General features: G+C 39.6%; 1 protein-coding gene across 1 annotated transcript; it reads left to right on the top strand.

The window, feature by feature from the left end:
* The first annotated feature begins 6,492 nt into the window (after positions 1-6,492).
* On the top strand, positions 6,493-25,390 carry LOC128243529 (carotenoid isomerooxygenase-like). The gene is made up of 13 exons (XM_052961357.1): positions 6,493-6,657; positions 9,076-9,250; positions 12,968-13,115; positions 15,262-15,355; positions 16,729-16,852; positions 17,168-17,360; positions 19,120-19,325; positions 19,623-19,765; positions 21,012-21,116; positions 21,792-21,992; positions 22,642-22,789; positions 24,839-24,926; positions 25,240-25,390. Exons 2-13 carry the CDS (start codon positions 9,076-9,078, stop codon positions 25,304-25,306), a joined length of 1,692 nt encoding a protein of 563 aa, XP_052817317.1. The 5' UTR covers positions 6,493-6,657; the 3' UTR covers positions 25,307-25,390.
* The last annotated feature ends 1,162 nt before the right edge of the window (positions 25,391-26,552 follow it).

Here is a 26,552-nt window from a genome sequence, read left to right as displayed (position 1 = left end):
TGGACATGGCAAAAGATTATACATGATTGGTAGTGGGCATGTGTGGTAAGGTCAGGGTGTAGTGTCATGTACATGACAGAAGATTATACATAATTGGTAATGGGCATGTGTGGTAAGGTCAGGGTGTATTAGCATGTACATGACAGAAGATTATACATGATTGGTAGTGGGCATGTGTGGTAAGGTCAGGGTGTAGTGTCATGGGCATGACAGAAGATTATACATAATTGGTAGTGGGCATGTGTGGTAAGGTCAGGGTGTATTAGAATGGGCATGGTAGAAGATTATACATAATTGGTAGTGGGCATGTGTGGTAAGGTTAGGATGTATTAGCACGGACATGACAGAAGATTATACATAATGTGTGCATGTGTTGTAATATCAGGGTTTATTAGCTTGACATGGCAGAAATCACAATGGAAAGCATGTTGCAATGTTGTAAGGCAAGATGGAGCTAGATGTTTTAGATGGGGGTTTTTCAACCCGGTACCAACTTTTTGTTTTCTCTACTTCCTTAGTGTTGAGCTCGAAATGCCTTTATAGTAGGTATTGGGCATGCACGAGCTATAGCATTACTTATTTAATAAAACCAATTATTGACTAAATTGAATTTTAACGGTTGTTTTCGTGAGAGGCTTTCATATATATATATATATATATATATATATATATATATATATATATATATATATATATATATATATATATATATATATTAAATATGAGAACGGCCAGGCATTAACTCTTTTTTTGTACCAGACGCAGATGAAACAGGCAACGTATTTTCACGGTTCACGGTCAGTGTATTATTACAAAGAGACGGAAAACAAGTAAAAAGAGCACGGCAACGGGAAGCACCGACGACACCAAGGTGCCTAAAGCATTTATTTCACTGTAAAGATCCCCCATTCCCCCGACGTGTTGTAGATGCGTTAATAGTGTCGAATAGGGAACGAATCCCCCAAATTTATCCTTTTGTGCGAATGCTGAAGATTATCATACGGTGGGAATACGAATATTTGCGATTGTACCACGGCGACAATACGAATTACAGCGATGTTAGTACGACTCCTCACGACGATCGAATACCTGTTACAGTTCTCGGTTGCGTAGGGTATCTGATAAATTAGAGCGGTGCTGTCCTTTCATACTAAGTCATCATATATCCATCTACTACGATCATCCCCGATTACTCACGTGCCCGTAAGACTGTGTCTGACTGTATTACGACTGAAACGATTTAGCAATGTTTTGAACAAATCGTAGAGGCACCATGACACGGACCTAGGTCCATGACCATGACACTGTCGAGGCTCTAACCGATTAACCAGGTGCCCGTTTCAAGATTTCAATAATCTGCAGTTACATCATACATGGCATTAAGATATCATTTGTTGTTTCTCTCTACTGTGTTTGCTTATCTTTGAAATTGCCTGGAATACATTTCATCCTGAAACTTTGCAAAATTATGAAAAACTGAGATGATTTCACTTTGCGACTAAAGTCTTTACTGAAACAGGCCATCGAAGACGAACAAGGATTCACGCATGCGCGGTTACGGATGCATTCACGACCTGGGTCCGTAATCATAAAACATATTACGTAATTACCAAAATAAAGTCGTATTCCTAAGTTAAGTATCTATCTTATCATATGATAAAATAACTTAGTTATATCTGAAATACTTAAGTTTTGAAGATTTTTTCCAAAACACATACTGCTATGTTAAAAACATATTTTTACTTTTCTTTCAATTTGACAATGAACATTTTAGGAAAATGACTTAAGATAAGAAAAAAGTTTGATGAATACCGCCCCTGACAAGAATCATCAGGATTTTCTGAATCGTGATCAATCGTAGCCAAACTATCAACAAGGGGAGCCAGGCCAGACAATACTCTTCAAATGTTCAAATAATCTTTATTTGAAGAAATGCAATTACAAATAAAACGTTTATTTATCCTGCACTCGAGAATCAAACGTTTAAAAAAACTCAAAAACTTGTATCAATATTTTAAATGGATAATAAAATACCAATCAATGAACTTCTACTGTGCAAAAGTGGTTTTGAAAAACCAAAACATAAAATCTTAAATTTTATGTCTTGAATGTTCAATATTTAACAAGAATAATACATGTGCCTTCATATAGTAAGTGATGGTGTTTTAGAACAAAGCAAATCATACGAAAGAAGATTTTATCAGATTTTTGCATTTTAAAGAAAAGTTTTGATAAAAGAACATATGATTTCATGAGCAAATCTGTTTCACATTATCCTATCAATAATGTTTGTTGAAATCGTTTTTATCCTATGGAAGATAGTGGCATTTTCTAAACCAGGAAGTGAACTTAAGTCACTATTTTGCACCATGCTACACTGTGTCATTGGGTATGAAATATTTTGTATTTGAAAAGATATCACCGCGTGGCCACATCAAATTGTTAATGCGATAACATAGAGTGATTTGACGGAAAAGAAACATATTCATTTTGTCAAAAGACCTTTCCATAAAAATGCAAAACAATGTTCTAAACGTCTTAATGCACCAAATCACGTTATAAAGGATGTTTGCTTATATCTTGAGAGAAAAATTGAACCTCAAAACTAAATAAAAAACGAAATCTTAAAATGTTTTGCCTTCCTCTCTCACTTTTTATTGAGAAAGGCCGAAAGGCCCTAAATGAACTTTCTTGATTTATTTTGATTGTATGACATCATCCATTTGAATGTATGCGGGCTCTTCATCCTCCGGTTTACCTGCATTGATAACACATGAACACATCCGTGATATTCGACAAAGCCGCGTGAGGAAGTTTCAGTGATCGTAGAAGGGTGTGTGACACGTAAAAAGAGAGCAAAGAGGGAAGAGGATGGAGACGGGATAAGAGAAACTGGGGTGAATGAAAGGGGAGATGAGACCAGATGGGGGGAGATGAGACCAGATGGGGGGAGATGAGACCAGATGGGGGGAGATGAGACCAGATGGGGGGAGATGAGACCAGATGGGGGGAGATGAGACCAGATGGGGGGAGATGAGACCAGATGGGTGAAGAAGAAAAACAGAAAAGAGGGATAAATAATACAAATTTTGGATAGAGTTGCGATCAGGGGAGCTGATATAGGATAACGAGAGGAGGAGAAGGGTAAGGCTTGGTAAGAGAAGGGGAGATGGTATGAGATAAACTGGATAGAAACTTTGAATTAAAAGTGGGAGGAATTCGATAACGTTTAGACACGATAAAGTTGAGAGAATTAGGAGTTTAGGGTCACCAAGATTACATGACAGAGGGTTGAATGATTTAAGTTGAAGAGAGGCAATGAGAGAGGGCTTATGGAAATGAGATCCGGGTGAGAATACATGATTGGAAGGGAGGAAATGAAAGAGGGCCGAATGATATGAGACATTGAGGGAAAAGATGATTGGAGGAGATGAAATGGGAGAAGGCGGATTGAGATGAGATAATAGGGATATTGATGATTAGAGGAGAGAAAATAAAAGAGGGCGGAATGAGATGAGAAAATGGGAAAATAAAATGAGTGGAGGAGAGGAAAGGGTCCGAATGAGATGAGATAATGGGGAAAAAGATGAGTGAAGGAGAGATGTAAGAGGGAAAAATGATATGACATAATGGGGAAATGAGATTATTGGAGGGAAGGAGATATAAGAGGGCGGAATGATATGACATAATGAGGAACTTATTGGAGGAAAGGAGAGGAAGTGGAAGAAGGCAGGATGATATGAGAAAAATTAAAGAGATGAGCTGAGGAGAGGAAATGGAAGAAGGCTAAATGAGATGAGATGATTGGGAACAGATAAAAGGGGATGCGTGGATGAAAGAAGATGGAAGAGGGCGGAATGATATGAGATAATCGGCAAAATAGATGAGTGGAGGAGAGTAAATGATAATGGGCCGAATGATGAGAAAATGGGCTAAATAGAAGATTGGAGGAGAGGAAATGGACGCGGAATGATATGAGATAAGAGATGAGTAGATGAGAGTAGATGAGTACAGGAGAGGAGATGGAAGAGGGAGGAATGATGTAAGATGATTGGGAGAAGATACTAGTGGAGGAGAGGAGATTAGAGAGGGCGGAATGAGATGAGAAAATGGGAGGAATAATTGATCAGAGGCGAGGAAATGGTAGAAGGCTGAATGATATTAGATGATTGGGAGAAGAGATAGGTGGAGGAGATCTGATGGAAGCGGGCGGAATCATATCATATGAGATAGTGAAAAAGAAATGATTAGAGGAGAGGAAATGGAAAAGGGCCGAATGATATGAGATAATGGAGAAAATAGATGATTGGAGTAGAAGAAATGGAAGGGGCCGATTGAGTTGAGATGATGGGAAAAAATATTTAGAGGAGAGGAATTGGAAGAATGCTGAATGATATGAGATGATTGGAAGAAGAGATGAGTGTAAGGGAGGAGATTAGAGAGGGCGGAATGAGATAAAATAATGTGAGAAGTGATGGGCGAAGGAGAGAAGATGGAAGAGGGTTGAATGATATGAGATGATTGGGAGAAGAAATGTGTGGAGGAGAGGAGATAAGAGAGGGCGGAATGAGATTAGATAATTGGGAGAAGAGATGGGTGAAGGGGAGAAGATCGAAGAGGTCCGAATGGGAATGAGGGGAGGAAAGGAAATTAGTGGAGCAGAGGAGATTGGAAAGGCCGGAAGAAGATGGGATAATCAGACAAAGAGATGAGGTGGAAGAGGGCAACATGAGATGAGATTATGGGGAGAGAAGATGAGTGGGGGATATGAGATAAAGGGGCCGACGGAGGGTGAGATAATGGGGAAAAAAGATACGATAACGGGCTAAGAATTGAGCGAAGGAAGGCGAGTCGATGAAAGAGTGCGAAATAATGGTAATATATAATGGGGAGAAGAGATGAGTTGAGGAGAGAAGATAAAAGATGGCAGAAGGCGATGAGATAATGGTGAGAAAAAATGAGTGGATGATAGGAGATGGGAGAGGGCGGAAGATGAGATAAGGAGGGAAAAGATGAGTTGTGGAGATAATGGGAGAACAGTTGAGTAGAGGAGATGGGAGAGGGCGAAGGAGGATGAGAAAAAGCGAGAAAAGATGAGTTGAAGAAAGTACACGAGAGAAAGCGAAATGAGATAATATAATGGGGAGAAGAGATAAATGGAGGAGAGAATGTGGTTGAGAGCGGAAAGTGATTGGATAAGGGGTGGAGAGAATGAAGGAGATGGATAAGGGGTGAAGAGAATGAATGAGGAGATATCAGAGAGGGCGGAAGAAGATGAGATATTGGTGAGAAGAGATTAGTAACGAAAAGAAGATTGATGAAGGGGGAATGAGATTGGTTAATGGAGGGAAGAGATGAATGGAGGAGAAAGATGAGATGAGAGAATGGAGAAAAAAATAAGAGGGGAGAAATAGATGAGAGAGGGAGAGTGGAGTTAGGAGAAATGAGATTTTATATGAAAGCAGGGAAATACGAATTTGAAAAAGGGGAAAATGAGCAAAGAGGCAAATAAGATGGAAAGATAAGACAGTAAGAAGAGGGGATGTAAGAAGGGAGGTATGGGTTTTAGATGGAAGAACAATTAATTGAACAGAAATAAGAAAGGGGAGATCAATGGGGAAGATGGGGGAAAGAAAATGTTAAGAACAATAAGATAAGGATAGAATTTCGAGAGTTTGGGCTCAATGTCAGTGACAGAAGAGAAGATATATCTCGGGCCATGCACGAACCCATGTACGAGTATGGCTCTGACATCCGGGTAATTTTGACTCCTTTAAGCAATCAATTGGCATAACAGAAATACATTGGAGGGGTGGGGTTCAATACAAACATTTTCTCCCACCTCAGATAGAAGATTAAAAAATTACCTCCCTTGTTGAAGACCGTCGTCTGTAGCATCATGGAAACCTTGTCTTGTGGCAATATTTAGAATCCTAATTAATTATTTCTCGCTTCAAATCGCACAATAAAAACGTTTTCACGCTCCATTCAATAAATAATGCTGCACTATCCTGAGAACTATTTAAAGAACGATTTGACTATTAACATAATCTGAATCACTGCGCGCATAATCATGACAATCACGAGTTATCACATATCTATACCCATTTATTTTCACTACGCACAAAAGAGTTCGTGCGAAATCATACATTTTTACATTATTTTGTTTAACTGAGGTGGGAGAAAAAGCATCTACCATAGCCGCTTGTGTAAGATAGGTTCATCCCAACCATCTTGCACTCTCGGCCATGGTAGATACTTATAGTCTCTGTCTACATTTATTTTGCGTCTTTCGAATTTTGTAATGTAAAGATAGCTGATACGGTGATATAACAAAGTTATATTTATTCCACGTTATATTTCTTTGTTTTGTGAAGTACTCCGAGAAAATCTTACTCACCCGGTTCTACACAATTAGAGAAACGAAAGACATAGTATGAACCGTCGTTAATACAGCATACCTGCTTTCAGGACAAAGAGAGTAAATATCAGCTCGTGTTTTTGTAATGATCATGTGAGAGTTCGAAAGCTAACTCAAACACATTTGGAAATCTACATGGTAGTTCAGTCAACTTCAGTCATAAATAGGGCAAGGGATCCACTATAAAGGAGATAGGCATTGATAGACGCTGATTAGGAAGGCACTGATACTCAAAGGTAAATGATCTTAACTTTTGAATTCACTTAAATATGATATGAAAGATATAAATGATTTTGCATTTTCGGTTGTATGGTTTATTAAAGTTGTACGAGACAGCAGACACAACTTAAATTGCTTTGCAACTATGTTATCATTTTTATTATCTTGCATTAAAGTGATTTAAGTAGAGTTTATCATAACCTTCGAAAACTGTATCTTACGTATGTTCAAATACTTCATATTAATACAAATTGTAATATAAAATCTTTGCTCAGTAGACCGTGCAACATTTAAATATAGTTCCACACGTTATATCCTGTTAACAAATATACACATCTCATGTTAATCAAAGCGCTGGTGTATTCACTACGTTACTAAACATACGATCATTCATCAGTTGTCCATGTACAAGCTTTCCACATGCATAGTTAGCATATGTGTTGCACATATTCATTTTAAAATGGAAACCGTAGTCCACGTGTCCGCAAAGAAATAAAAAAAAATTGTCTGTCTAGATAAAAGTGTCATGTTTTATTTTATTGCATAAGTCGCAATTGTTTCTACAGTTACAGTCATAAATGTTTGATATGCAATATAAAACCGAATTATAAAAATGACTCGTGTAGAATGAGCGTTCAAAATGAACAAGGTTTAATTCTACGCATGATTTGCCTGATACGGGGATGCTTTCTGCACTTCAGTGCATTACGTTTACGAAATTGATTTTTTTTCGACTGCCTGTACATGTTTTTCAAACCAACCCCTGTTTAGCTTTGAATTATATCCGCTATTCAAAGTTCGTTCAGAGCAACATTCCGCGGACAGGGTTTTTATTATATGTTTTCAGTCAAAAGCAATGGATATGTCCGACAAAGGCTTCGTTGTAACTAAGGGTGTCAGTGATATTGAGAACGTTTCTTAAAAAAAATATTTCTTTGAATACAAAGAAAATCATGAATAGCTTAACATTCTTTTGTAATGAGACCAAACGAACGAAATGGTTGTCGACGTCACAGGCACATGCTACTGCAGATCTAGGCAATCTGATAAAACAATTACTTTTGCCCAATGCATGGTAGCAGCACTGGCACCGGATTTTCAAACTCAATCATTTTTTTAAAAAATCAAAAAAAATCTTATAATTCCTTACTTAAAATTATAATACCGAATATGTGAAAAAATATTGATTTTTTTTTAAATATGCACTTTGTACTGTATATTATACAGTAATACAATATTTTTTAGAAAGGAATTATAAGATTTTTTTGGGGATTTTTTAAAAAAATGATTGAGTTTGAAAATCCGGTGTCAGTGGGTAGCAGGATATATTATTTATATTGATACAAACAAATTTTGGAACAATTCTTAAGATTTTATAATATGTATTTAAAGGAAGTTCTTGATATTCGTAGTTTGGCTTTCACGTCAAAAAGAAAGAGCAACACATGTTTTACGGTTCTTCACTCACTTATATATGAGCAACGATGTCCTGACATCAACTACATACAACATTCAAATGCAAACGTTTTAAAAACCTTTGTTACAATATAAATTAACAAGCCCGTCCATCGACGATATATCGAACTTTGGAAGAAAAAATACCTTAATTTGACTGGTAGGGCATTGAACCCGCAATATCTCGCGTCTGTAAACAACAACAAATATATCTGCCATACGTCATAAAATAAATAGGGAGCAATCATTAGGCGCGAGTTTTTCTATTTTAAGCAAAATAGAAACGTTCCTGAAAGGTATCAGAAAGCTATATTGCATTGATGATAAATGCTTTAAGAAATGCAAAAATTGAGAAGTCTTTAAACTACAACGGGTTGCATTAGCGTTAAACTATTTCACAGCGCATTGTTTGGCTGTTATTAGGTTTTCATTAAGCATTGGCATTCGGAGCTCCTCAGCCAATTTTCATCGAAAACATCCTCGGATGTATTTGGACGGTTTAGATACTCAAAAAGCGGTACGTTTAAGTCCGCTGCAAATAGATCGCATGGTAATTCTGTTTAGCAGTTAAACTTTATGACTTAATTCTTGGGAATCTTAAAGATATTTGCAAAAGTACACTGGCAATCAATTTAAACTTAGATCAATAAATACAACCATAAAACACTATGTTCAATTAATGATATAATTTTAAAAAAATACGAACTACTTCAACTGATGTACCGGCATACATCCGAGTTTGTTTTCGATAAAAATGGCCGAGGAGTTCCGAATGTAAGCATTGGGATATGTCTGAAAACCTGCAATATAAAATGGTCGACGGCTGTAAAGAACCCTTAATAGTTAGCACACATATTTTCAATATTTGTGTAATTACTGGTAAAAATTGTCATTAGCACTGACGAAATTTGTAAAAAAATGGCCATATTCTCTGCTCACGATGATAGGATATGATTAAGCCAAATGTTGTTTTAATTCAGATGATAAAGATGTCGTCACATACTATCGGAATTCTCTCGGTGTTCGCTGTTTGCGCGTGCGCATACACACCGGAAGAACTTGGACAGTTTTTAAGAGTAGGACTGAGCAATATACAACGGGAAACCATCGACGGGCCAACAACTATAGAAGGAACCGTTCCAACATGGCTTGAAGGTAATAACAGACAGAAACGTATTGCGATAAACTCCTGCAAGGTCGCTGACTGGAACAAATATAAACAAATACGGAATTCTGCTAATAATATGAAGAAACACGCTACAGAAATATTTTTTAATAATATTGAAGATAATTTAAGTGATGCAAGCCAAACAAACCCGCGACAATGTTGGATAGTAGTTAAAATGTTGACAAAGAAGGAAAACAATAATACAAACGGTATTCCACCACTTTTAAATACATCAACAAATACACTTATTTCCACAGATTGCGATAAAGCGAATTTACTAAATGATTTCTTTACCTCCGTATCTAATATTGATGAAACTGGGTTCGTTTTACCCCCAACTAATACGCAAATGCAATACTTCGCTTGAAGACATTACTGTAACTGAAAATGACGTAAAAGACATATTAAATAATCTGGTGATGAATAAAGCATGTGGAACGGATCTGATAACTCATAAAATGTTAAAGGAAACGGTTTCCACCGTGTCATATCCGTTACAATTACTGTTTAACAAATCGCTTCGTGATTGCGTGTATCCTGCTTCTTGGAAGTTGGCCAATGTTACTCTTCTTTTTAAAAAGGGTGATACATCTTTTCCGTCCAATTACCGACCGATTTCGTTAATAAGCTGTGTAGGCAAGACAATGGAACGTATTGTCTTCAAATATGTTTACAATCATTTACATGCCAATAATCTTATTTATAAATTACAATCTGGGTTTTTACCTGGTCACTCAACGGTTTTTCAGTTGATTGACATATACAATCAAATATGTAAGGCATTTGATGAAAAGAAATCTACATGCATGATCTTCTGTGACATTTCCAAAGCTTTTGACAGAGTCTGGCATACAGGTCTTATTTTTAAAATACAAGAGTATGGCATTGAACACAATGTGAAAGATTGGATTTATCATTATTTGTCAAGTAGGTCACAAAGAGTTATTGTTGGACAAACGTTTTCTGAAGTTCGCAATGCCAATGCTGGTGTACCTCAAGGGTCTGTACTTGGTCCGCTGTTTTTCCTAATTTATGTTAACGATATTGCCGACTCCCTTGTAAGTACAACGCGACTCTTTGCAGACGATAGCTCTCTAGCCGTTTCTTCGTCAAATACCATCCATATTGGATCTACATTAAATAGCGATCTTAAAAAGATTTCAAATTGGGCAAAACAATGGCTTGTACAGTTCAATCCCCTAAAGACAGAAGTTATGTTTTTTACGCTGTGCAATCAGATTCTACCAAATATCGTGTTCGAGGGCAACTTGTTGAACTTTGTTCAAAACCATAAACACTTAGGGCTTTGGTTTACAGCCAATAGAACATGGCACGAACATATAAGCCAAATTATTAAATCAGTCTCTAAAGTGCTTGGGTCAATGAGGTTGTTAAAATATAAACTTGGTAGAAAAACGCTTAATCAATTATACATCTCGTTTATGCGACCTTTGCTGGAATATTCATCTTTAGTTTGGGATAAATGTGCCGTCTATGAGAAGGAATGTTTAGAAAAAATGCAATACGAAGCGGCTAGAGTAGTAACTGGGTTTACCCGATCAGTTTCTAATCATAGACTTTTAATTGAAAATGGTTGGATTCCACTAAGTAAGCGCAGGGAAATGCAGAAGTTAATTTTCATGTATCGTCAAAAGTTCGGTAGCTTGCCACAGTATCTTCGCGAACAAATACCACAGACAATTGAACAAACAACCAATTATCCGCTTCGAAACAGACATAATTATGTCACCATACCTAGACGTTTAAGTATTTACTCGAAATCATCAATCCCATCTTCCATAGATTTGTGGAACCGGCTTGATGTTCACCTTCGTAACAGTAACACGCTTAACGAATTTAAGGCACGTTTAAAAGATACTTACAAAGGCACAGTTGTTCCGAAATATTATCTTGTCGGGGACAGAATTTCAAATTTACACCAAACAAGAATCCGAAATGCTTGTAGCAACCTTAATGCACATCTTCACATAAACTTTTTTCGTGATACTCCTATTTGTGACTGTGGACAAGGCACAGAAGATGCAGAACATTATTTCTTTAAATGTAGTAGATACGGCGAAGAACGCGTGCTATTTTTTTCGAAATACTCGAATATTTCATCCTTTAAGTACATCTTAATTATTATTTGGGATAGAAGATAACACAGTCGATGAAAATAGTGTGCTTTTTATTGAAGTTCTAAAGTACATAAAATTAACGAAACGTTTCTTTTGATATCACCCTCAATCACGATATAAACGGTCTGAGATGTTATTACATTGTATTTTCTTTTGGTGGCAACCAATTCTTTTCTTCTTTTTTCTAAAGTAATTAACGTTATCTCTTTTTTCTAGTTACGTTTAATCATAGATTTAAACGACATTGACGCTATATTGACGCCTGGGAAGGGCTGAAACTAATGTTGTAATAACTTGTAGCCCAACCCATTTGTTCTTTTTGTTTTATTTGATTATAAATGTACATGTAAATTGTATGCAAAATAATTCTTTACAAAAGAGCAATACAATATGATTAAACTAAGGTAATAACAAGAGCTACACTAGCAAATTCTAGCACCACTACCTCGTTCGTTTTTATCGATCGACCACAAGGGAAATAACTCGTCAATTATTAAAAGTTAAAACTGTTGGCCTTGTTTGCACACATGAGTAGCCACGCTTGTTTTTTTTTCGCACGCCAATGTCGTCGACGACACCAGGGCTATGACAATGTCGTCGACGACACCAGGGCTATGACAATGTCGTCGACGTCACCTAGGCTCTGACAATGTCGTTGGCGACACCCAGGCTCTGGTAATGTCGTCGGCGAAACCCAGGCTCTTATAATGTCGTCGACGTCACCCAGGCTCCGACAAAGTCGTCGAAGAAACCAGGGCTATGACAATATTGTCGATGACACCAGGGCTATAACAATGTCGTCGACGACATCAGGGCTATGACAATGTCGTCGACGACACCAGGGCTGTGACAATGTTGTCGACGATACCAGGGCTATGGCAATGTCGTCGACGACATCAGGGCTATGACAATGTCGTCGACGACACCAGGGCTGTGACAATGTCGTCGACGATACCAGGGCTATGACAATGTCGTCGACGACACCAGAGCTGTGACAATGTCGGGCTATGACAATGTTGTCGACGATACCAGGGCTGTGACAATGTCGTCGACGTCACCAGGGCTGTGACAATACCTTGACTTTTTTCTCGTCGAAAAACACACGAGCTGAACTGTATGTAATTCGATAAAAAAGGAACTTAGTTTCGGTATTTACCATCTCACTTCATATATACCGGTACTTTAACACTTGTATCGATGGTAGTCTTACAGTTAATATAGTATATCACGCCTCCAACATAAATGACGCAACGCCATTGGTCCAGGACTGGTCACGCGATGACCCTATAATTATATATATATGATTTCCTGCGCCCCGTATATCCCATATCGGGTCACCTACTAACCCCGAATCTTAAATATGTGCTGGTAATATGTTTTTAAAGTTAAAACACAAACACAAACATGTGTTTGTGTTTATTTTGGATTTTATAGTGTGCTCTTTTTTCAAGCAAGCTAAACTATTGTGAATATATTCCGCTTCATGGCAACAATGTAACACACAGCTTACATTCGATGTAAAACAACAATAGTATTCATAATGGTACATAATTCTTCCAACCTCAGGTAACTTTGTCCGCCATGCCTGTGGATCGTTCGGGCACACAGAAAGCAGAGATAAGAACCTGCCAAACTACATAGGCCATCTGTTCGACTGTATGGAGATTGGGCAGAAATTCCGAATCCAGAATGGCACTGTCACTTTTACGAATAAGTAAGCATGGCTAAGATAACGTTTGCCTGGCATAACAAGAAAATAATTATTAAGGCACGTCGATCCCGAACCTTAAAGATAAGTCCTTGGTCTTTGAGTTGACAATAACGTCTTACAGTACACTAAAATTACTGTTCGTTATGAAGTTAACCAACCATTTGTACTGAGAGTTATTTGCAATACTTTGCATGATTCTGTTTGAAGTTGGCAAATAGCAGTACAGACATGTACGTGACTGAGGTATAATGTACAGTCCGGTGCGTTTCATTGTGACCAAAGATATGCATGGCCTTACGCCGTAAGGCTAAACCTTGTTTGTTTGTTTTTTTTTGCTATATTATGGACAATTTGCCGCACTTAATCAAAACGTTTGTCATTGGCATTGTTATCTTTAAGTTTAATTTCAATAAATTCCGACTGTCCAGTATATAGTGCAAACCAGTTCAACATATTACCTCAACTTCCAGGGGCGTAGCTAGCCCCTAATCATAATTCTGCTAGACGGGTTCGGGGGGAAACCCGCTCGGAAAATTTTGAAAATCATACTGCATTCTGTGCGTTCTGTGGTGCTTTATTTAGTACTAGAAAATAGACAGTTTAAGGATCATGTAGTCAAGTACGCATACAGTACTGCAACTTTGGCTGATATTTTTTGTCAAAATCATATGCATTCAGTCGCGTACTCGCGTATAGGCAGCTACGCGCCTGCTTTCATGTCAGACCAGGGTCCCAACCATGGGTAGAAGTAAAGTAGGCACAGCCGGTGTCCGGAAGCAACTACTCAGTAATACAAAACCAAAGGTCCAGCCTTGCTGAAACATGCAGCTGATGAGCTAGTGGTAGCACCGAGGAAATATATTCGGATGCATTTGTTCGTTCCTGATATATCGGAAAAAGCCGGTCTTTCTTGGAGGGGATGAATCTACTGAGGTTTAGGTTTAATTAGGAGTTCCCCAGGGCGCAGTCCTAGGTCCACTTCTTCTCCCGCCTAGATCTATGAACTAACGGGTGTATAGTCTCATCGGATACCAGGATATTTGCAGACGCTTAACGAAAAAAAAGGGAACTGGACTGGCAGATGACATTCCACTCAATAATGTCTACGGTTCTCCCAAGCCATATCATCCATACCCAATGTAGTATCTATGGTTTGATTATACAGTCCACTGATACAAGCAAGTACCAAGGCATTACATTCAGTAAGATAGAAAAAGCATATCAACAAGACAACTACCAGGACCAACATAACTCCAGGATCCATCCACCGCAATCTTTGGGACTGCAGGAAGTCAGTGAAGAGCTCTGCATAGGCATCCATGGTCCGGCCTAGATTATAATGCCTCAGGCCTGAGTGGGACCACGCATAAATACACAGAATAACGCACCATTTGGGTTGTTGTTGTTGGTCTAGTGGTAACACACTTGACTATCAATCCATGGGTCGAAAGTTCGATTCCCGTCGCACCACTAAAATACTAATCGTTTTCCTGGAGGGACGTTAAATGGGGGTCCCGTGTGACAATGCTATACACTGATGCGCGTTAAAGAACCAGGCTAGCTCTAACCAGGGTTACATTCTGTCTGTACACTATGCTCCATACACCTAAACAGACCAACAATCTAAACGGAGCACTCGCCGAATGGACAAGGCCCGAGTGTGAGAATAAATAGGCTTACACACCACCACTATTTGGATCAAACGCCTAACTGGTTGCACGTTGAGGTGGACCTTTATTGTTTGATTAACTTTTAGTGCAATTGGACTTTTGCCCTAAATGGTTCGTCTTACAGAATAGGGAAAATCCAATGGAAAGTTGCTAGATTTCGCTTGATTGTGCCACCAAGATGGTGTAGGGACTGGTACTCTCCTCATCAACGTTTGATATCATGCTCCTCATGATCCAACTTGACATCGTCCAACATACGAACAGACGGACTCGGAACAGCGACAACTGAAGAAGGGAAATACACTGACTGTTACACATACAAACACGAAGATGCTATACATAACACAGTAGCAGACGACATCGACCCTAGCTACAGTAGTGACATGAGCTTGTCCAGTGCATGTGTTTTTAATTATATGTACTTAAATAGCATTTGAATACGGCTTTACTTCCAATATTATAATACCTGTACGTTTCAGATGGTACGACACGGTGGTAAACGACATCTACAACTACTATCACCGTGATATGAACCTGTCTAGTGTTTTCCTCGTCAGCACATACTCCAAAACCGTACGTATAATTACACCCATTGTCACATCATGTCAGTGCAATAAAATATAAGTACCTTTTACGTGTATGCGAAACGTATCGAAATATCTGACCCGTGGGCATATGGGGAAGCCGGTGACAAGGCTGGCCGAGTTACCGGCTATGCAGTATGCCCAAGGGTTAGAATGTTTTATCCATCCCACAAATGTATGAATGATACTTGTTCTTGTATACTTAAAATTTCGAAAAAAAACCCTACGCTTCTGACATTGTAAACCGTCCATATACATCCGAAGTTGTTTTCGATAGAAAATGGCCGAGAAGTTCCGACTGTTAAAACTACTGTCATCGATTGCGCGTTTTTGGAGCGTGAGCTTTTCCAGACCTGGTACAAATCTGTTTTGCATAAAGTATGCGTCTCTGATAAGTGAACCAGATGCTTTATCAAGTCCAAGCCATTGTAGCTACAACTGAGTCAATTAACAAGCTGTATTATTGTTTAACTCGTATTCAATGCTTGGCTTACGTCACAGTTGGGTCAAATTTTGCTAAAGTTGATCTTACCTTGACTGGACTTTTATCTTACCCATATTTTCCTCATAAACTAAAAGTTTTTTACAAAAAATAATAATTACTAGCAATATAATAAAATTAAATTAAGGCCAAAGAAGTGCTTTGTTTCCACGAACATAACAAAAAATAGAGTAAGTAGGTAGTAAGAATTTAATTGTTTGAGAACCGGCATTCTGATCTTAACCGACCTATATCAGGGTATATCATTATTGAAGAAAGTTTTAAATATAAAATGGTCAAATTTTAATATGTTCACTCAAAAATGCACATGATTTAGGAAATTATGAAAAAAGCACACGTCAGCAAAAAGTGTAAGGTCCGGAGGAAAACAGGGTCGTCGGATTAGCAGAAACGAAAAAAATGTACACCTTACCTGCAAAATAAAGTAATATGTCGAGCCAGGCAAATTCACCTCTTCGAAGGTTTGAACTAGTGGCAAGCTTATTGTAAAGATGCACTCTTACTCCCAAATAAGATTTACCACAATTAATAATATTATTTTAATATTCCAAAAAGGATGAGTAAATGTCGAAAACAATGGTTAACACCCAAACCAGATCGTGCCAATAGCACCCAGGCCAGATCTTGCCAATAGCACCCCGGCCAGATCGTGCCAATAGCACCCAGGCCAGATTGTGTCAATAGCACCCAGGCCAGATCTTGCCAATAGCACCCAGTCCAGATTGTGCCAATAGCACCCAGGCCAGATCGTGCCAATAGCACCCAGGCCAGATCGACTCGTGGGTAGTTTCACAGTTCTCCAACGTTCCCAAAGTTAGCTTGTGGTTAAGTTAATAATTTTTTGTCATGTCTAACAATAGAACCCGGGTCAGGTCGACGCGTGGCGGGCCAACTTCTCCTCCACCTCCAAGGTCCCAGAGGTCCCACATGTTAGCTGGTGGCAGGTCGGTAACCAGGCCATAGCCATGTCGGAGACGCCAATAGGTATTGTCAAATAATTAATGTTCGCGTTGGTCTATATTATTTCATATGTATTTAGCGCTTAGATGTTTGTGATGCATAAGAAAAACCGCGATAATTATTTTTTACAGTTTTACTAACAGCATGCGATAACAAAATTAGTCAGTGTTCGCAAAACAATTTTATAGGAAATAACTAGAATTACCGTTTTTATATAATTACAGGATTTCAGTAATTTTAAGTCGTATTTATATGTTTTATACTATTCTATAGTTTGTATCAGTCGATGTAAACACCGCTTTTTCGATATGTCTGAAATCTAACCTTATGTGCTTATAGGGGTAGTGGTTGACCCCAATTCCCTTCAGCAACATGGTAATGCGCAATATACAGACCAAAACATGGGATTTCCGGACACGCCCGCGCACGGGTTCACGAACAATCCTGCGCACGAGCACACGGAGCCGGACGGAACGCTCTGGAGCACGGTGATCTCCACCACGTGGCTAGGACCTACCAAACTGAATCTCAAGTAAGTATAATACAATAACACATAATGGTGCATGTTGATTGGATGAATGTGAAAGGGTTGTGTGGATACACCGGGGCGGATCCAAGATTTGACGTTAGAGGGGGGCGTAGCTTAGGAGCGTAACATTTTGACTTAAATTTCTAACAATTCTTAGTCCGAAATGGTGCATCGTACTTTTATCTCCTATATTGAAATGAAAAGTAAACTTTGGGCGATTAAGGGGGGGGGGGGGGGCTTGCGCCTTCACCCGATCCACTATTGTTGCGTGTTGTCTTCTCAAGCCGGTAGTCTGTGGTACGTCGTTTATTTTGAAACGCTCTTATAACTTACTTTTTTTTCCTTAATCTTTTTATGAGGATTCTGATTGCTATCGATATCACCGGCATATTCATTTTTATAAATAAAACCATTGAAAAAATCACTGCTAAAAATAATAAAATGGTGGCTGCTTTCTGCCATGCGAAAATCTGCTATTTCGAAAAGCCGCCAAAGTTACGACGAAACCCGAATTAATATTGCGGTGGCTTTCTTCCTCGACACTTGGTGCAGTTGTGTTTTCGCCTACTCTCACCTCGGTTGTCGTATTTTTGTTCCAGGCGGGGTGAAAATGAGCCAAGTGGCGGTCCGAAAACATGATTTTTAAAAAAAAAAATTCGCCCTCGAGTTGGCGCCTTTTCGTCATTTGGCATTTTCACATAGTCATGTGGCGAGCTTTTGCATATCCGCTCCGCCATGTGCCGGCTTTTCGCAGTTCCATAATTCTTTCGGAATTTACTAACTATGCAAAGACCAAGTTTTTATACACCGCCGAACTACAATAGTAAAGCATTAAATCCTTTAAAGCTGCACTCTCACAGATTTAACGTTTTGACAACTGTTATATTTTTTGTCTTTGAAAGAGCATTTTTTTTGCGAAAATTCATGGAAACCTAATATAAAAGACTGCTGATATTTAATGCATTTTTCTTAAACCGTAAGTAACGGTTCAAGCCATCAAACATTAATTTTTGAACGGAAATATGAAAATCTACGATCTGATCTTTTGTCAGCAGTCATATATAATTGGTTTGCAGATATTAATGCAAAAATTTGCTCTTTCCAACACAAAAAATAAAAAAGTTGTCAAAATGGTATATCCGTGAGGGTGCAGTTTTAAAAAGTTATATACATACAACAATGCACAGTGTACCGTGATCGCTATGGTTACATTTTGGGATACATGAGCATTTTAGGTCATATGATCGGTACAGTCATTAAACTCTGTCTTAAAAAGATGTTACTGAATTTTCAAATCGTTTTCTTCAATACCTGCGTACACCGGAAACATATAAGGTCACCGCAACAAAAAAAATGTTTTATACTGCTACGTGTATAATACAATTTCTTTCTAAGATATAGGGCTATCGGAACTCCTCGGCCATTTTCCATCGAAAACAACATCGGATGTATATGGACGATTTACAATGTTAGAAATCTTTACATATAACTACGCAGCAGTAAAACTTCATGATTTTACTCTTGGGAATCTAAATTATTCATGCAATAATATTCTTCACTGACAATCAATTTCAACTTAGTAGTACAAAATGCACGTTAAAACACTACACTCTATTAATACTATTATTGAACATTTTACGAACTTTTTCCACTGATGTACAGGCATACAGCCGATGTTGTTTTCGATGGGAAATGGCTGAGGTGTTCCGAATGGAATGTAGGGATTACAGTCATAGCTTCCTGTTTATTTTCACTCTACAAGGCGGGTCGTGTACAAGGTAGGAGCAGACCGGTACCGCCACGTGGTGGGCCAGTACGACTACGGCACAGCGGATCTGACGCTCTGTCACGGGCGCAGCCGCTACCCAGACCCCGCCCTGCGGCCCGGCTATCTACACTCATTCTGTATGACGGAAAACTACATCATACTCCCGGAAGCCGCGTACATGTTTGACCCATGTGCATACAGTAAGAATGTTAACACCTTAAAGTATTTGAGTGTACATTGCACGGGTATTGGTGCTAGTATTAAAACATAGTTTAGATCTACAACAATTGGGCTTGTAATCAATATTGGTCTTAATTGGATCTTAGAACAATGTAGCTAATCGGATTACTTAACAACACATGTGCAAAAAAAGGTTTAAAAATACTTTTGTTATAGAATTTTAATTGGTGTAATTTCTAAATTATTCGGGCCTGCTTTTTAACACCCAAACAATTACTGGCATACAGATACTATAAATAGTAATTCCTCTCATCCAGCGCACTACGATGGCCACGTCCCTTTCTTCCCGCAAGCATTTAGTTTCGAACCCCGCGCCTTCTCCCGCCTCCTGGTCATGAGACGGTCGGACGGAACATTTGTAGGAGAGGCCCACCTGCAGCCGTTCTTTGTTACCCATCAGGTGAGTTAAGATAAGGAAGCATTATGACATTTCCGTCTTACGGTGCCGCAATACAACGAAAAATCGAATTTGCTCGACCTGGCAGCACAAAAATAAACACATTTGTAAAAAATAAAATTAGTAACATACACTTGAAATCATGCTAGAACCAAAGACGACAATCAGTCATATGTTGGCTCCCTTCACGTATTTGTATGTAACACGATGGCGCATGTATCCCCCTTTGGACTTCGGTTCGTACGAGATGAATGGCGAGGCCCGGCTGCTGGACATGCTCTCTTGCGATCATGACACCAGCGTCAAGACAACGTCGATACGATGCAATGTATAGGACCAGAAACGAAGCACATTTTTCTCTCTATTATACTAACTTAATATGATACTACTGTTATATAAAGCAGTAGTAAATTACTAGTAATACGACCTATGCTAAAATAAATGCCTTCCAATCATACAACTAATAACGAAATAAATGTACAATAACCGCAGCAAGCGGCTGTGTATGACAGGATAATGGTATGCGTCAATATGGTGTTGGCGTCAAGATAGCATAAGTGTCTCTCCCCCGCACCAATATACTGACCGGTACATGCTTACCTCAGTCCCTGAAGCCAGAGGCCATGAGAACGAACAGTCTCAAGTCCGAGTTCAGACTCAAGTGGCAAAACTGCCAATCATCACTTCATTACTATTTTAAATTGTACACTTTTTCACTTTTCTTTGTGAAAAGAATGGAATAAAGATGATTCTTTGTAATTTATAAAAAGTGTTTTTCTGATTCTGGGTCTAGACTCAAACTTGAGAATGTTCTTAATCATAGCCACTGCATGGTTCATACGAGATCGGCGGCCAAGCACGACTGTTCGATGACGCCAGCGTATGCGATAAGGTCCTTTACGTTTACGCTGAACACTTGGTCTAGAAATTTAGCAGAAATCCCCGCTTTCTGACTTACATACACACACTTATCCTTGAAACTGGGTTCGTAAGAGGTCGGGGCGAGGCGCGACTGATATTCTCATCTTAGTATGTTGGCGCCAGGATCATTTAAGTAGATACACTCAGTCAAGGAGCAGAAATCGAGTATAGTATATAAACGACATCACATGTAAAATAGGATAAACCATGTGATGTTTATAAACCATGTGATGTTTTTGAACCGTCGCTCTTTCGTTGTTGTTTTTTATATACAAAGATCATCCTACATGCATATCTATACCATGGTCCATGTGCTCTCTTATTACAGCTTGGCTCGTACGAGGTAAATGGCGAGGCACGACTGGACATGCTCATGTACGATGACGCCAGCGTCTACGATAAGATCACTTACGTAGATGCATTGCTAGGACCGGTAAATATATCATGTATTTCGTTCGCAGACTTCTTGAAATGCCTTTTGATGCCCAAAGTTTGTTTGTGTGTTTTTTTTGTTGTTGTTTTTTTTTTTTGGGGGGGGGGCATATAGATTCACCCTTGTCCTTCCGTGCGTCAGTCCGTCCGTCCGTCCGTGATTCCGTCCGTATTATGCGAACTTGTGTCATTCAAAACTCCAAAGCGCTTTGACCTAAATCCTTGAAACTTTTGGGGAATGCTTTTGAGTTGATGAAGTTTTGCACCTGGGGTTTCGTTAGTCAAACCAGAGTCATGGCCTGCTTCTAGCGAAAAGTGGGATTTCTGGCCTTGTGTCGCACAAAACTCCAAGACTATATGACCAAGAGTCATGCAAGCTTATGGGAATGTTGTTTGGGGGAGGGATGATGCAATTTTGCACCTGGTGTTTCGTTTCCCGCTGAATTTCGTAAAACCAGAGCTATGACCCTTGAATTGACTAAATCTGGCATTTCTGGACTTGTGTCGATCAAAACTCAAAACCTATTTCACATGGGTCATAACACTTGGGGGATTGTTGTTCAAGTGATGAAGTTATGCAGCGTGGGTTTTGTTTGCCGCTGCACATAATATCTATAACGCCCCTGAGATGATCACAAAATCAACATTATTGTGCAGTATCTCTTTTTTCAACCAGGGCGATTACTCCACGAACGTTTCCCGGATAACAGTGAATCTGACCGACTTCCGGGCGAGCATCAGCAGCCTCAGGCGACCGGATGCTTCTCCGGCATTTTTAGAAATGTCCAACATCAACTACGCCTACAATGGGCGCAAGTACACGTATGGGTACATGGTACGCAACTTCGATATGCGTGAACAGAACGCTATCGTAAAGGTACGGCAATTGAAATCGTTCATATCACTTAGGAATACAATACACTTGGTGATTCATGTATAAGTTTTATATGGAATACAGTGAAGTTCTATAACTGTTCTGGTCCCGTGAAGACAGTTATAGCGTGTTTAACTAAATGTATTTGCTGGCCCGGTTTCCTAAGAAAACATTTGAGGTATTTTCGTAGCTAGGTGCCTTTGTTGTCTTTTCGAAACATGGTACATATGTTGCCAGAGACAATACGCAAATGTACAGCAAGGCCCACAACTCTGGCTTAAATAAATGTTGAGATATGCATCCTTTTCGAATAAAAAATATACGAGCGTCGAAATTCGCTCTGCGGCGCTCTTGTTTTACAAACCGCTGGACGAATTCAATTACTTCGTCTACCATCCGTATTTGTTAAAAAGGAAGACTTTAACAGCTTTAATGGCTTTATCAAAAAAAAATAATTCATTATTGGCTTTTTATTAAAAACATTCAATTTCTTTTCAATTTACGTGATATATAAACGCGTCCAAAAATACCACCGGATGCAAATTTACCCCAGCGGCAATTGTTGTACATATAAGTGCAGTACAAGTGTATCCCTTGTAACACATTTAGAAACCCAAAAGCATATGTTTCGCTCTTTCTTTTACGTTGCCAGCTGAACGTGGATACGGGTTCGGAAGTCGAGCACGTGTTTCCGGAAGGCACGTATGTCCAGGAGCCGCAATTTGTGCCTCGCCCCGGGGCCGTCTTTGAGGACGATGGGCTATTATTGACACAAGGGTTTGATGGCGTCACTAAGAAAGGTGAGGTGTATGCCAATGCTCTTAAGATAATCCCTCAGACTCAATGTGATTGGGAATTGCAGTAAGCATTGAAACCAAAAGATAAAAAAAACCGATGATCCTGTTTAGAGGTACAGTCGAGCCCGTTGACTCGAACTCACGGGGACCGGCGAAAATACTTCGAGTCTCAGAAAAATCGAGCCAAGTAGGATGGTTTACCTTCAGTTTAAATAAATCGGTCCTTTACATCTAGTTCCAACCAACGAGGATTTCGAGGCAAAGGAGTTCGAGCCAACGGGGTTCGACTATACATTGTTCAATTTCTGACATACACCCAACGAGAGACTCACATGGGCGTAATACAATAACAAAGACATGGCATATGTCCCTTGTATCTCTTAAATTAACCCATATCGATGGAGTCACGGTGCCGATAGCTCGGTGGCAGAGCGTTTGCTTCAATCGTAACAACTCAGCATTCTCCGGCATGCTTCGAGATAGACAATTATGTACGATACTGGCCGATGTGTTCCGATTGCGTTTTCTTCGGGTGTTAAAGGTCGGGATTCAAACCCCAAAGACTTGAAAATATGGTACCAGTAGCTCCCTTGCTTAGCATTCGCTATTTAAAGCTGCACTCTCACAGATATACATTTTTACATTTTTTTTTTTCATTTTTTGTCTTGGAAAGAGTAAATCTTTGCATAAAAATTTGCAAACCAATGATATAAGATTCACGCCGGGTAATCATTGGAGCCATAACATTTTGTTATGTGTTGAAAATGCTCCAACGCGTCTTCCGTTATAGTGCCATTGAGTGGAATATGGATTTAAACAGTGAGTATGGTTTCTCATTTTTCATTTTAAGAGGTTTATACGAGTAAATTTAAAAAATTGAAGAATGTAGTTCCACATAGGAATGGCCACGAGTTGTTCTGAAGGTAACAGTTTCTGAATAAAATTTAACATCTGATCGTCTAGAACTTCCGTTCGATGTTTTATGGTTTAAACCGTTACTAACGGTTTAAGGAAAATGCATAAAACATCATTTTTTGAACTTAAATATAAAAATCTATGATCTGATTGTTTTGTCATTAATCTTATATCATTGGTTTGCAGATATTTATGCAAAAATTTGCTCTTTCCAACACAAAAAATAAAAAAAACTTGTCAAAACGTTCAATCTTTGAGAGTGCAGCTTTAAAGGGTAGTACTGGAAAATGGTGTACTCAGTACTGGTTTAACCCAGGAAAGTTGTATCCCGTGTATCGGTGCTTTACACCGAGCACGTAAAAGAACTAAGAGGTCTCTTCGCAAAGAGCTAGACGTGTATCGCAAGCGGGTCTCTTGTATCTTACTCTGTTTTTTCAAGTCTTCCAATGTCAGGATTTGACTGCGAATTGCTGTCACTTCTATCTCATGTCACTTATGTCTTTTAAAACAGAATTTAAAGGCCTAGTTTAATCCTTCTATAAGTGCCCCCCCCCCCCCCCACCACGCGAAAAAAACAACAACAAAAACAACAACCGTGTGTTGTACACAAACTCTGTGTATTGATATAATTGTCTTATCAGATCTCCGATCTGAATAACCTGCTGTGCAGTTTTGGAGGTTTTATTATGGATATGGACCCTAAATGGGCCTGAGCCAATATACAAATAAACAGGAATTTGACCCTTTCTGTGACATCAGTGCAATTAGCAGAAGATGCACAGCAGGGGATTGTTATGCCAAACATTAAACTAGGCCATTAAGCCGTGATGACGTCACAGCAGGGTCAAGCAATAATGCAGCCAGTGGGCGCTCCATACCTTGAGAAAATCAAATAAACAAACAGTGAAGTGAAATCTGACGGACCTTTGGTGGTGGCATGCCATGGGCTAAAGTATATATTATTCATTGGAGAAAGGGCAGTAACTGATGTCTGAAAAAACTCGTGGCTCAAACCCTTTTCATGTCCTTTCTTTCTTATTCTTATGTTACATAGCGCTGAATCTGTTTTTCTGTTGTTTTCTTCATTTAAGATGTGCCTAAAAAGGTCCTGCAATAAAATATGATCATTATTTTCAGCAATAATGGCAATTCTCGACGCTAGAACGATGACGTTGTTAGGCAAAGTGACTGCCCGTGAGCTTGCACTGTTTGGTCTGCATAACAGGTGGGTTGTTGTTTCAACAGTATTTATTAATATTTAGTAAGTGCAAATACTTGATAAGGAAATTACCTCTTTCTAGTATTTAGGCGGAATCTACATGTACTTTCTTCAACTTCACCCTTCTGTGATACCAACTAGGGCAATACTAGTATACGTTGGGCCACAAGCCAGATATTTCTTTAACTATGCCTCAAAGTGACATGTACAATAGTATATTTTCTGAAGCCAACATGTACACTAATACATTATCCTGGTGGTCCTCATATTTTTTCAGTTTGTAATAATGTTGTCACAGTTTTCTTCTTCTTGTTTTCAGATTGTTTCCACTAAACGTTGGGTCTTTCATTGGAACACACGCGGAAATACATGTGATAATTGGATGAACATGTTCGTCAGAACAAAGAAAATTGGTCGATGAAACAGACATATGCTTTTTTATATCATTTCAATAAAACGTCCAGTCATAATTTCTTTGGTTTGATGGTGAACAAAACTGAACAGAATAAAACAGCTGGTTAATTGAGACGTGTACAGGGTGCATGAACATGCAATACGTCAACATCATACAGAGCATGCTGCTTATTATGGTCTATTTCGTTTTCTGGGTAGACTCCAGTGTCCGTTGTGAGATATGGTGAGAATGTGCCCGAGGTGGCACTCGAACCAGTGCCCGTTGTGAGATATGGTGAGAATGGGCCCGAGGTGGCACTCGAACCAGTGCCCGTTGTGAGATATGGTGAGAATGGGCCCGAGGTGGCACTCGAACCAGTGCCCGTTGTGAGATATGGTGAGAATGGGCCCGAGGTGGCACTCGAACCAGTGCCCGTTGTGAGATATGGTGAGAATGGGCCCGAGGTGGCGCTCGAACCAGTGCCCGTTGTGAGATATGGTGAGAATGGGCCCGAGGTGGCGCTCGAACCAGTGCCCGTTGTGAGATATGGTGAAAATGTGCCCGAGGTGGCGCTCGAACCAGTGCCCGTTGTGAGATATGGTGAGAATGTGTCCGAGGTGGCACTCGAACCAGTGCCCGTTGTGAGATATGGTGAGAATGTGCCCGAGGTGGCACTCGAACCAGTGCCCGTTGTGAGATATGGTGAGAATGTGCCCGAGGTGGCACTCGAACCAGTGCCCGTTGTGAGATATGGTGAGAATGTGCCCGAGGTGGCGCACGAACCAGTGCCCGTTGTGAGATATGGTGAGAATGTGTCCGAGGTGGCACTCGAACCAGTGCCCGTTGTGAGATATGGTGAGAATGTGCTCGAGGTGGCGCTCGAACCAGTGTCCGTTGTGAGATATGGTGAGAATGTGCTCGAGGTGGCGCTCGAACCAGTGTCCGTTGTGAGATATGGTGAGAATGTGCCCGAGGTGGCACTCGAACCAGTGTCCGTTGTGAGATATGGTGAGAATGTGCCCGAGGTGGCACTCGAACCAGTGCCCGTTGTGAGATATGGTGAGAATGTGCCCGAGGTGGCACTCGAACCAGTGTCCGTTGTGAGATTTGGTGAGAATGTGCCCGAGGTGGTGCTCGAACCAGTGTCCGTTGTGAGATATGGTGATAATGTGTCCGAGGTGGCACTCGAACCAGTGTCCGTTGTGAGATATGGTGAGAATGTGTCCGAGGTGGTGCTC

This window comes from Mya arenaria, chromosome 8, assembly GCF_026914265.1.
Source record: "Mya arenaria isolate MELC-2E11 chromosome 8, ASM2691426v1".
Lineage (NCBI taxonomy): Eukaryota > Metazoa > Mollusca > Bivalvia > Myida > Myidae > Mya > Mya arenaria.
Note: the sequence above shows the minus strand (reverse complement) of the source record. Positions and strands in the feature narration are given on the sequence as shown.

Bases quoted from the DNA above. Each gene is read 5' to 3' on its own strand.
- LOC128243529 (XM_052961357.1), top strand. From the start codon at position 9,076: ATGATAAAGATGTCGTCACATACTATCGGAATTCTCTCGGTGTTCGCT. The intron at 22,790-24,838 runs GTGAGGTGTATG...CATTATTTTCAG, and splicing joins TGATGGCGTCACTAAGAAAG to CAATAATGGCAATTCTCGAC. The intron at 24,927-25,239 runs GTGGGTTGTTGT...TCTTGTTTTCAG, and splicing joins CTGTTTGGTCTGCATAACAG to ATTGTTTCCACTAAACGTTG.